The following is a 13647-nucleotide window of genomic DNA, read 5'->3' as shown; positions in this document are numbered from 1 at the left end:
GCATAACAGACCCACCTGCCAATCTGTTCCTTATTGCTTATCTCAGTACTTTATAAATTTGCAATTGACTTTCCCTGGATGTTCATCGTACAATTTTCCATCCACACAAGTGGGTATACAGCATCTGAGCAGGATTAGGAATAAAAAATTCTGAGCAAGCCTTTAAAACATGTTAAGTAATTTATTCAGTGCTAAGCACTTCTTTATTTAAGCAGGATTGTCTGTCACTACCCATATATAGAGAGAGATAGAGATAGAGATAGAGATAGAGATAGAGATAGAGATAGAGATAGAGATAGATAGAGATAGGAGGTATAAGTTGAAAGTATTTAGTCAGGGGGGAAACAGGCACCTTTTCTAAAATCTTTTTTGTAGCCTACTGAAGATGTTTCTCTTTCAAAAAGCATTCCAAATAGATATATTTATCTCAGCTGGTATCTGCACTAGATTTCAATTAATTTTAAGAATGTAAGAATAGCCTGCTTGATCAGGCCAATGGTCCAGCACATTGCTCTCAAAGTAGGCAACCAGGTGTCTGTGGAAAACCCACAGGCAGTACTGAAACACAAGAGTGCTCGCCCTGCCCTGGCATTCCCTACCTCCCTACCTCCATGAATTTGTCTAATCTGCTTTTCACAAAATCACAGAACTGTAGAGTTGTAAGGGACCATGAGGGTCATCTAATCCAACCCCCTGCAATGCAAGAATCTTTTGCCCAACATGGGGCTCAAACACATGACCCTGAGGTTAAGAGTCTCATGCTCTACCAACTGAAGTATTGAATTGAAGTATCATCCAAGTTGGTGGCCATTGGGATTGAGTTCCATAGTTTAACTATGTGTTGCGTGAACAAGTGCTTATTTTTACCTGCCCCAAATCTGCCAACATCCAACTTCATTGGCTGCCCACTTCTTCTAGTGTTATCTTCTCTTTTGCACTTTCTCCATGCAATGAATAATTCTATGAACTTCTATCATGTCACCTCTTACTTGCCTTTTCTCTAAAGTAAAATGCCCCAAATGCTGTAATCTTTCCTCACAGGGGAGTTGTTCTATCCCGTTGATCATTTTGGTTGACATCTACTGAACCTTTCCCAACTCTACAATACAGTGGTACCTTGGGTTACAAACACTTCAGGTTACAGACTCCTCTAACCCAGAAGTAGTACCTCAGGTTAAGAACTTTACTTCAGGATGAAAACAGAAATCGTGCAGTGGCAGCACAGTGGCAGCAGGAGGCCCCATTAGCTAAAGTGGTACCTCAGGTTAAGAACAGTTTCAGGTTAAGAACAGACCTCCGGAACAAATTACGTTCTTAACCAGAGGTACCACTCTATCCATTTTGAGGTGAGGCAACCAAAACTGAACACAGCATTCCAAATGTGATTATACCGTGTTTCTCCTAAAATAAGACATAGCCATAAAATAAGCTATAGCAGGATTTCTATGCATTTGCAAAATATAAGCCGTTCCCCGAAAATAAGCCATACCCCGAAAATAAGCCATAGTGACGCGGCACCTCCCATTAAAACAGCCTGGAGAGGCGTGGCTATGCAATGTAACTCTCCAGTGGTTTGACTTTACTCTCCCGCTGTCTCTCAAGACAGATGGATGCCAACAACATACATGCAACTCTGCATCATGCCTGTATGTTGTAAATCACTTTGGGATGCCTCTCATAGAATAATAACTTATTGTTAAATTTTGCAATTGAGAAGGGGATTTTTGCTTGTTTGGGGGTTTTCAGACAGATATTGCAAACAGTTGCAGTAGGTTTTTACATACTGGATTTTTCCTGGAAAAGGTAAATCTAGATTAAATGGGGAGGGGAAAGAATGCAGCCTAGCATTTTGAGGCCAGCCATGTCATATGAATGCTGCAAAAAGTTTGCATGCACAAGGACTACTCATCCCACAAAAGTACCTGTTTTGAAATACCTTATATTTTTTGAAAAATTACAGGATAGCACTCTTTTTCTAAAAGTTTGATAAACGTTAGCCACAAAGGCATTTAGGGGTATTTTAAAATTAAAAAATATGGTTATAAAATGGTGCTCTCTGTAAATGTGTACTGATCTGTAATAGGTTGTCCTACCAAACCATGCCTCCTAAAAAGGCAGAAGACTAGCACTAAGACTTTCTACGCATATGGAGATTATGCAACTCTGACCTCAGAAAAGTTGGACTTGCTGTGGTAAGAAAAATGAGGGAAGCAGTACTATGAAAACATGAGAGGATTACAAATGGGTGGCATCATGTGGAACACTCGTAACATGTGAGGAAATGAGGCATGGTGATTCCACACTAAAATTCTTTTTGAAAGCCATCCATTATCTGCAATCCAATGCAGTAGGAGGGAAGTGGCTTTGAACATCAGGGAACTTACTTGTAAACATGCATAAAAACTGCACTGCACTGTTGAATACCGTTAATCCACCAGAATATCATGAAGTTCATCCTTAACAAGAACTGTAATGTTGGCTTCCTTTCAATATGATCCACCATAAATCATAAAGTCGGTCCTGATCAAAGCAATAGCTTTTTTGAAACTTATTAAATGTTAAACACACCAGCTGAACAACGGCTGCTGCAAGTGTTTCAATGAAACATTAAACACCACTTCTGTGAACATGGAAATAGATCATTAAAGAACAACAGACTGACCTAAAAGAAATCAGTTATTTGCCTGTAAACAACAGCTATTTATAGAAAAAGCACAAATGAATGCTATACTTAAGATGGTTCTTTATTTTCCTTTCATTCCCTTTAATTACAACCTATTTCAGTATCATCAACATTTAAGTTTCTTCCTACAATGAACTTTGAAACCCTTAATTGTTATCCTCCCTGGTAGTTCCAAGGCTCTGGAGTTTGAGGAAGGAATACACTCCTGAAGCAGCTGATTTTTCTTTCCCTTCCAGCCAAGATGCAGGTGGATTGAATGCTTCCAGGCAAAGGGCCCTCAGCTGATCTTCACTGAATTTGTAATTGGTGGCTGCACCCATACTGCCCTTTTGTTCCAGAAAGACAGCACCGCTCCCCCTCCCCATATTATTTGAATACAGTACAAGTAGATCCAATGCTTGAAAAGGACTTGTTTTTAACCTCAAACTCCCATCATTGCTCCACTTACTGTAAAAGAAGTCACCTCTAGACTACTTCCACTTAAACTTGTAAACCAAAAAGTGAAAAGCTTTCTTGCACAAACAAACATGTACACCAACAATAAATCTTCCCTGTCAGCTCCTGAAGATTTGAAAATTACATGCAGTATTAACCGTATTATCATACAGGATTAGAGAGTTTACAAACACAGATGCCTGTAATCACCAGGGAATAAAAATCTTCGCTGTGTAGTTCTTTTCCAGTCAGTAGTAGTTATAATAAACTTTTTAAAGTACACAAAATGCATCACAATGGTATGGGCATTTACTGAATTCTAGTCTACTGGGATTCATCCTCCCCACCAGTAAAAATTTTAAGTGACTGAAGAAACAGTATAAATACATAAATATAGGGAATTAGCTACCATGTTTGTTTAATTGATGAAGCAAGGAAGGTCTACAAAACAAATGAATAAAAATTTAGGGTTCCAAAACATAAACATCATTATTTTATTAATTTATGAATCACCTTCCATACCAGCCTCAAGGCAATTTACATTTAAAAAATTACAAATAGCTTTAAAGAAGTAAAAAAGAGAAAATGAAAAATAGGTTTAAAAACAATGCAAAATACCACCAAAGGCAGAAACCTTTTCAACCAGCTGAGAAAGCTTGCAGAAACAAGGTCTTCAATTGTTCCTGGAAAGTACAAATGGTGAGCACCAGTCCTATCTTAACAGGGATGCAGTTTCACCAAAGGGGAGCAGCCACAGTGAAGTCCCTGCTCAGAGTTAGTGTGGAGCAGATTTCTAATAGTCATGGGGCTCTCCTACTGGATATAGAAGGGTAAAGTCTGCCTCTCAAGTAACCAATTCCTTGAGCTTGGCTCAGTAGCAAATTGGCATCCACTACAAATCCCACACACAAGGTGCTATATGCTGGCAGCAGTTTTTCCCTACAAATTAACAGAGAAATCTCTTGTGGGAATAATATACAGAGAGAAGGGCTGATTGGGAATGGCACTGCCTTGAATGTCCAAAAAAAGTCACAAAGTCTAATCAAATAGAAAACTTAAAAGGAAAAAAAATATTCCACAGAATCACACTTGGGTGCTAATGTCAGGCCAAAAAAAGTACTGGGAACTATTACCCACTGGCCAAAATGCTGAGGGTGGTTTTGAGATGTAGAAAGAAATCGTGGAGGCATCCAGAGGAGGAAATATGGGAGACTTCACTGAAGGTCAAGGACACTGCTGAATGCAGTGAGCTATTGTGAAAGGGTAGGTGGATCCTCCAAAATCAGAGGCGATATCAATGGTATCTGCTTCTGGAAGGCATCCCTGTCCAGCTTCCAGGGATCTCCCTCATCAACCTACATCACCTTCCACATTCAGTCTCAATACAATTTATCTGAATATTTCATTTCCCACCCCAATATTGCAGCTGTAGTTTGCCACGTCATTTCTCAATCACATTACATTGCTACAGGCCTCCCCAATATCTGCCAAGCAGTAGCAAGAGATTCCAGGGGTCTTGGCACTTAACCAGAGTTTGTGTTCCCTTGGGGGGAAATGAGGCACAGCAGTCTGCAGTGTCTTAGAAATATGGCTTATTCTCACATATTTACATCTGAGTATTATGAAGGGAGAGTTCATAATGGGTAGGCAAACTAAGGCCCGGGGGCCAGATCCGGCCCAATCGCCTTCTAAATCCGGCCCGCAGACAGTCCGGGAATCAGCGTGTTTTTACATGAGTAGAATGTGTCCTTTTATTTAAAATGCATCTCTGGGTTATTTGTGGGGCATAGGAATTCGTTCATTTTTTATTTTTTTCAAAATATAGTCCAGCCCCCCACAAGGTCTGAGAGACAGTGGACCGGCCCCCTGCTGAAAAAGTTTGCTGGCCCCTGATTTACATCCTGAGAAGGGCTTGTCCTTCCCAGCAGTGCAGCACTGGATTCGGAGACATCCTAAGCATTACCCCCGTGTCTCTCTCTCTCTGTAACAGCTTCTCCAGCCAGCCAGTATGTGGGCTGCCCTTCAGTCCCCACATGGGGTTCTGCCCACTTCCTGCTCCTTCTTTCCACAAACCCTTGCTCCCAAAACCTCTGTTGTAAGAGGACACCCTCTCTTCCTGTGGTGACATCACGCTTCTCTGTTACCCTGGCAACCTCACTGGGCCTGGCAGAGCCTTGTGCCTGGTTGATGACTTCCATTGAGGGGCTAATGGCTGGCCATCAGCACCTTTGTCTCTTCATCAACCCACCAACACAATTTCTGTTCCTTGATTAAGCCATGGCTTTTATTTTCAGATACAAACAATTACAAACAACCAAAACTATATTTTAAAGAAAACATATTATGAAAATGTGAACTAAGACATACTACTCCATGGACTGCTGGGGGTAACAAACACATCCCATTTCAGAAATCATTGCATTTCCTCAGGTTTTTGGGTTCCAGAAGGAAGATGGTAAGTAGTAACTGGCTAAAATTTGGGGACATAGTACTGGTGACAGTTTGTGACAATGTACTAGAAGGACTAACTTCTAGGTGTACCTGTATGAAAAGTGCACAATGAAAAGTTTTTCACCCCAGAAAACTGGATGAAGGTTAAGGTTAACACAGCTAAGAACCCTAATTCTCAAATTCTTACACGAGCAGGAATAAATAAATAAGGTCATAGCAGTTTCTCAGCTAATGACATACATGTTTTCTTTTCTACTGCACAAGCTAAGTTGGACATACTATTTACCAAGTGGCAAACCCAGTTATTTTACATTTTTACATCAATAACAGTTTAAGATAACCCAACTCTCTGGGCTACAGTCTGATATTTAAACTTCAGCAATATACAAAGAAACAATTTAGATTTATCTTTCACATGACCGGAATCAAAGTAAAATGCACCTTAGGAGGCACGCACAGTTCACTTTCTCCAGCATTGCTATACTAGAAGATCATCAGATAAACCACATAGATAATCCCTTCAGCAGTGTCACAGTAAAGGGCACACTATATTGGCAGCTTGAGGGTCTTTCCAAAGATTTGTGCAGTATTTTCCAGAAGGTTACATTTAGAGAATAATAAGTACCCACAAGCACAGGCTTTGCTTGTAAATTAGCCCGTAGGCAGCTTTTCATATGTAGCAGAACTTTACTACCTCATACCAATAGAAATATATACCACTAATTGTTTAATTTTACAAAACGGAAAGCAACATAAACCTCACATTGAATTATTGGAGGACATTGGCTGCTTTTTATTAGTTGAGGAAGGGGTTTTGTTGTTGTTTTGTGTCAGTATGCTAGATGTGAATCCTGCATTCTGCTATGAGAAAATAAATCTTTGGGTGCTGTGGGGGCTAGAGTATCATTCCCCTCCCCTGTACTCCCATTATCAAAAGAAACTCAGCTATTCAACAAATTAAAAGGAATACAGTATATAGTGCAGCTCTATATATGTCTACTCAGAAGCAAACTTCACTAAATTCAATGGGCTCCAGGACTGCAGCCTTCAAGTTACACCTTACTGATGAATGGAAATTTACAATGTACTGTATAAGCATAAAGAAAACTCCATACAGATAAAGCCATTCGAATCATGTTTCCAAAACAAGTCAAAAATGGAAAAGCCTCCGCTTTAAGAATGAGAGAACACGTTTTTATAAAATTCACGCAGCCAGTTTATATAAGACACGGCTTCCTGCAATCTTGTTCAAAAGCATACCAAGCAAGCATACTAAAAAAACAACAAAAAAAAAAACAACCAACAACTTATGAGCAGAAATGTTTATAATATAGAGAAAAGAGTACAGAAAAAGCATGCTTAGGACGGACGTGTTATTGCTGAATAGACTATCCCATTTATTTCAATAGAATGCACTTCTATATAGTCTTGTAGCCTCAGCCATTTCAGAGCATTCTAAAAATCCTAGTCCTATAAAATATAAATTACAATGATCTAAATTAGAACTATTTCACTGCAACTCAAGCTAACACATTTTTATTCATAAGATTTATTCACAAATGATAGTTTAGAATCATAAGCAAAATACAGGGCATATGCTCAATGATATAGGAGTATAAACATCCCATGTATGACCTGTTACATCATGATACCATTTTATCCTTTTGACATGGAGGCTTTTCTGAATTCCCCCCTCAAATGTTTCAGTCCAAATACGTCTGGCTCTCCAGATAACGCTCCAGATATGTTTATACAGAACAGAAGATTAGCAAGGAGTACTTTTTAGTTTTGTATGCTAAGTAGTCCAATGAGCTTGTTAAATGAGATTTCCATCCATTTGGGGCAGGGATTCCCAATCTCTGGTCCATGGCCACCAGTGGCCCACAACTTTCATTCCAGTATTCCATGATGTGTCTGTGGATTTGTGGCTGAAGATGGGCACATTCATCACACAGAATATTCATAAAAGGTAAAGGTAAAGGGACTCCTGACCATTAGGTCCAGTCGTGCCCTAATGACTGGTTGCGGCGCTCATCTCGCTCTATAGGCCAAGGGAGCTGCCGTTTGTCCACAGACAGCTTCCGGGTCATGTGGCCAGCATGAGAAAGCCACTTCTGGCGAACCAGAGCAGCGCACAGAAACGCCGTTTACCTTCCCGCCGGAGCGGTCCCTATTTATCTATTTGCACTTTGACATGCTTTTGAACTGCTAGGTGGGCAGGAGCTGGAACCGAGCAACATAGTTATTTCTAAATTTGTTTTGATTGCTTGTTTTATTTATTATTTATATTGTATTACACATTGGTTTCTATGGAACTACAATTGCTATGACAGGCAGAAAAAAATCATTAAGTAGTCCACCAAGACTCTCAGACATTTTCAAGTGGTCATGGGGGGCAGGCAGTTTGAGAACCACTGATTCCAGGTATTTTCCCTGGAGGTTTTTGGAGAATTTCTCCTCAAAATCCCCCCCCCCAAAAAAATCAGAGTCAAATATTCTGGAAAACCCTTATCACTGACATCTTTTGATGTAATGCTTGAACCATGGCTTAGCATCACAAGAGCAAGCCATTGCCATCCCTAGGCCTGCAAGCTCCACCCGTCTTCTTCCAGGGTCACTGCAAAGAAGAGACTGCAGTTTGGGACACATCCAAAGCCACACAGTGAATCAACAGGTGAGATGGCATTTAAACCCAGGATCACTAACCATAACTATGCTGAAGGTATAAAAAATGCATCTGGATCAGTTTGAAAAATTATACAATAGGATCTACGTCATGTGTTTATGCCATTGCAGTGCTGCTACGTGCCATTTTAATACTACTAGAGCATTGTGGCACAACAAATGTGTTATTTCCGTGCTGTAGTTAAACTGATCCAGGGCACAAACAAATAAATAGTGAGATTAAAGGGGGGAACAAAGGGAGCCCTCGTTTTCTATTAGGAATTCACATTTTACCCAGGCCTCTGGGAATCCTACATTAAAATCTTCCTACTGCTTGCATTTGTCCCCTTGAAGGTCATTAATGTTACCAATGAAACATTCTGAGGATTTTAAAAAAGATAATCCCTGGCTGGGATTTCCAGATCTTTAGTTCCAGCTCAACACATATAACCAGAAGAGTGGTTTTACGTAATGCGCTTTTGCTGTCAAGTGCTGCTGCTTGAACATTACTTTATATGTCCATAGACATAAGCATGCACGTTACTAGTTTCTCCCTGTTAAGTACCAGTATTCAACTCCGCGGTTTTCACTCAGGTTTAAACCTGCAACAAACCTATAATTGCATAAGCCTTCCAAAATATTTGGGCCAATGAGAACAGTGGGAAATAAAACAGCAGCATCACCTACATAAATCCTTTATTTGTTTTTGATTACTGAGATTTCATCAAGTATCTTATAAACAGACGTGTTTAGAAAAGGAAAAGTTTCTTGTTTTATTTTTGCACTGTAAACATTCATAATAACTAAACTGATGATGCTGGAACATAAATATTCATTTACAGAACAGGCATGCAAGGAATCCCTCAATGAGGATACAGTATAACAAAACAAAAAATTTCAAATCAACACCTCTAATTTCTGTAACATTGTTCTGTAACATTGTGAGAGCCAGAACAAAATCTCAGTAGCATGGGTTGCTTCTCCTTATTTTTCACAGTTTTGTGCATGCCACTGTTTTCAATACCAACCAGATTATATAAAAATGAAACCAATGCAACATCACACCCTTTCCAACGTCTGTAAATATCCAGTACTAAATCAGGTTATTCCCAAAACTATATAAATGCATTTGCAAAAGCATCTATTTGCAAAAAAAAACCCTGCTTAGGCTTGTGTGCCTAAAAATCACTTGGGACATCTTAGCAAAAACAGTTATTATCCAGAGACCTATTCCCCCCCCCCTCAAAAAAAAGCCATAACTGCAGTCTTAACACAATACCATATACAGGAAAGTAATGGTTCAGCAGTTTGAAATGCTTTCAATTTAAGAACATGGGCTGCTGCCTTCAACACATGATCACTAAGAATTCTTCAGAGACAAGAGCTGGATGCCTCTCCAGTCCATCCCTCCCGCCCCTCTCGCTTGCTTTTGCCAGGAAATAATACTGTTGCAGCTTTCTGGCAGAGCAACGTCGCTTGGTGGCATATCTGCAGTACCCAGAACCAGATCAGAGGGAGGGAGGAACGAGTGTGGGCAGGGCAGGGGTGGGGGAAGAGAAGGGTGTTCACTCGGGAGTCCCCATAACCTGCCCCATATCACTTGCTAGCAGTAGATCATACCCAAGGGAGGGTTCCTCATGCCCAAGGGGGGGGGGGGCGGGAGAGAGAAAGAAAGAAAGAGAAGAGACAAACACACCAAAAGCGCCTGACTACGACTCATTCCCTCGTCACCGCAGAGTAAGCACGGGGAGGGGGGGGAACCTTGCTCCCCGTCCGCCCCGAACAGCACCCTGCTCGCCACCCCGCCAGGCCCACCCACAGGTCGGCGGGGCACCTGTCCACGGCCACCCGAGCCGTCACCTCAGCCTACTGCTCCTCTTCTAGGAAAGGGGGGCAGTAAACCGGGGCTATTTCTCATTCCAGAACCCACAGACTTATCATTTATTAAACTTCCCACGAAACATCCCACCCCAACCCCCCAGAACGCATGTGCTGCGGCAGGTTTATTTGCTGGAAAAAACTGCCCCGAGACGACACCCACACCCACACCCAGCCCAGGCACAGGTGAGCCGGGCGAAACTCCTCAGCCGGTTCACGCCACAGCGCCCCCCCTCCTCCCACCTCGGAGACAGGCGCGAGGGGAGGGGGCGCCCTCAGGTACTCGGGATGCCCGTCACGCAAAGCTTGTCTACTCGCGAGACGCCTGTCGGTGCGTCCTCTCTCCCTCCCTCCCGCCGGACACCACCATTCTCCCCCCCCCCCCGCAACCCCACGAGGCTCCCGCCTCGACGCCCTCCCGCCGCCGGACGCAAAGTCTGCCCACCAGCAGCATTAACAATACGCCGCCGTCCGCACTGAGGTGAGGGGGGAAAGGCATGGCAAGCGAGGTGCTTACAGTTCGCAGGAACTGGATCTCGTCCTCGCCTTCGCCCGCTTCAGCCATAGCGCTCCGCCGTCGCTCTCGCTCGCCTCCCGGGCGCTGCTGCTGGTGCTGCTGCCGCCTCCGTTGCCCGGGGTCGGCAGGTGGTGCGACGGCAGTAGCAGGAGGCGGCACTGCCGAGGGGGAAGGAGGGAGAAGGGCTGCCAACTGAGCAAGAAGAGGCTCCCACGCCGAGCTGGTGCTGGAGGGGAAAGGAAAGTGAGACGGGACCGCCCGGAGCCCAGCCGGCGCCGCTTCTGACGAACGCGCGCCGCTTTTCTCTCTGCAGCAGATGGGCAGCTCAGCCTCAGTTCCCTTCCGCGCGAGTGCGTGGAGGGGGGGGGGGAGCTGTGATTAACAGGGGCAGCGGGGGAGGAGCTCCTCGGCGGCTCCCCCGCTACTGCAGGTGATGCTGCAGCCGGCTGGCTCCCTCTGCAAAGGAAACCTGAGGCGCAGCGCCGCCCTCTGGCAGCTCGCGCGCGCAGCCAGGCGAGCAATCAAGGCAGGCGGGCGCGCGCGTTCCCGCGGCCTCTCCCTCCTCCACACCGTGCGCGGGGGAGGCGGGGAGGATGGGCCCGCCCGGCGCAGAGAAGAGCTGCATGTCGACGTGCAGAGGCAGCGAGCGAGAGGGACAAGCAGGCGGCAACTAGCGTGGCTCCTTAACGAGGGAAGCCCAGTTAGGGAAAGGAGACGGATGCATATATGTATGTGTATGCACGCGCGTACACACCCGCGCGCGCAACTGGCTGGTAGGATTGCCGCTCTCCCCGCTTCTGTCGGGGCGCCTGCGTCCTCCGCAGGCAGAAAACCAGCAGGAGAGGCTTTCCCCGTCGCCGCACTGGTTGAAGTGGGGCCCGCCTGTTGTTTGTTTGGCTTCTGATCACGCCGCTGTTAAATGCACAAAAGGTCTTCTTCGGGGAATCTTGCCAGGCAGGGGAGGGAAGAGCTGTCTCAAGAAATCTAGGGTGTGTACACACGCCGACTGCGTGGTAATGTACATTCAGTGCTGCCGGGTGCACGCACTTTTTGGGCGTGCTGTAAGTAAGCAGGACGTCCTCTTTGCCCGATGCTGTTTGTCACAGCCGATGCGCATCCTGCAGGAACGGCTGGAAGCCGTTTTGTGAGGAGAATGCCCTTCTCAAGTACTTGCTGCATGCATACACGTGTACACAGAGAGCGCTTTCCCGTTTCGCGCAGACCGGCTGACGTTGCAGGGCTGTGCCACTCCCCCTCGCCGTCCTTAACTTGTCTATGAATGAAGGAGGCAAAACAGGAAACGGCACAGTAACTTAGCCGCCTCTGCAAGCTGATATAAATATACTCTGTATACCAGTGTATCAACACACCAGTTTGCAACATCTCTGAAAGATTGCATAACACACATACATGCATTGGGAGAATTTCTCCCACTCTGGCTCCTGTCTATAAGAGGAAAGTGAAGTTTTTTTTCCCTGAGATTTACTCATTTTCAAAAGTGGTAGAAATCACTACCACCATTCCAAATAGGACAGGGATATGGGACCTGTGGCCAGATGTTGGATTCCAATTCTCATCAGTCCTGGAGCAAAGGTTCGCAGATGGTGAGAGTTGTAGTCCAGGAACATCTGGAGATACACAAGTTTCTCCATCCCTTAAATCAGGGGAGAGCAGATGGGTGGAGGAATTAATATGAAGTGGGTAGGGAGACCAAAGAAAGGATCTCACTCACCCCATATCAGTTATACCTATCATTCAAATTTGTTTTTCTGTCCAGTGTAACGTACGTACATGTGAATGCAAGCATGCATGAGCATGTGTCAGAAGTTAAGTGTCTGAGAGAGCAGGTGCCAGTTGTTCCCCTGTCTCCACTTCTGCTTCTCCACCACAATTGGTCCAATATCCCCACTTGTAAACTTGAATTTGTATCTACAGTCAACAGAAACTGCAAGAATTTACAACAAAGTGCTATGCAGAGTTCAACAGAACAATGAATGTTTGTGTTATCCACGTTTGTAGAGCTGCTTGAAATGTAATTGCTAAATGCTGTTAGTATTACTGTATGTGGCTGCAATCCTATACCTACTTACCTGGAATTAAGGCCCGCTGAAATCACCAGGACTTGCTTCTGAGAAAATATGTACATAGCTGTGCTGGGTAAAACCTGCTATGTTTCATGTTGCACATTCAAGGGCATTTGGGGGGCAAGGATTAGACGTCCATCTGCTGAAACCAGTGAAACATCATCAGTTCACGTCAGGGATGGACAACCTGTTCAACCTCAAGAGACACCTTGGAAACGTGTCATGAAGCAGATGCCTGCTGCAGTAAGAGGATTTGTGTTTGTTTTAAAGTCATATAATTAACATAATGTGCATATATTCACCTTCTTCACACATACAAGTTCAAAAGTTTCCACTTTCAGTTTTTAACTTACCACAGTTCCATGGTACGTTTGACTTCAACCAGCTGTGGTTTGTTCTGTGGTTAGTTCAAAGCAAACCAGGATATTAAACTCTATACAGTTTGATTCAAAAGCGAAAGTGTAATCTCTTGACCTTTCCCCCCTTTACTTTTCCTTCATATGAGGAGGATTGGGCATGTATGCCCAAGGCTTGGGAAGATTGTGTGCATAATGACAAATAATGGGTTTATCATTTACATCTTAAGCCAGCCAACTGCTTACTGGAGCTCAGACATCTAGCTTTATTCTTGTTTTTCTGTTTGCCCTTTATCAACCTAGTAATTTGCTATAACAATATATGCCTAATTCTCTTGTGTGCCTTTATTGCTCTATGTGAATCTTTGTCTGTTCCACACATTTAACTGCTTTTAATCTCATTAGATTTCTGTTTGTTTTGGGGGATGGGAGAGGCGTTATAATTCTCATGGGAAATTAATTATAAGGAATCACTGGAGGCTGATTCTGACCTTAGAACTTATTTCTTCATTTGTTACCAATTCTATTAAGCCAATAGGATATGCTGTGGTGTAAAATCCAAGCAGCACTTCATGCTTA

General features: G+C 43.7%; 1 protein-coding gene across 1 annotated transcript in view; it reads right to left on the bottom strand.

The window, feature by feature from the left end:
- RYR2 (ryanodine receptor 2) overlaps positions 1–10720 on the bottom strand; it is a 238954-nt gene extending 228234 nt beyond the window's left edge. The window contains 1 exon segment of the mRNA XM_033145434.1: positions 10629–10720. Coding sequence (XP_033001325.1) covers positions 10629–10676 — 48 coding nt within the window. The 5' untranslated portion in view covers positions 10677–10720.
- Positions 10721–13647: the final 2927 nt, after the last annotated feature.

The sequence above is a fragment of the Lacerta agilis genome, chromosome 3 (assembly GCF_009819535.1).
Source record: "Lacerta agilis isolate rLacAgi1 chromosome 3, rLacAgi1.pri, whole genome shotgun sequence".
Lineage (NCBI taxonomy): Eukaryota > Metazoa > Chordata > Lepidosauria > Squamata > Lacertidae > Lacerta > Lacerta agilis.
This window is presented reverse-complemented; position numbering and strand designations above follow the sequence as displayed.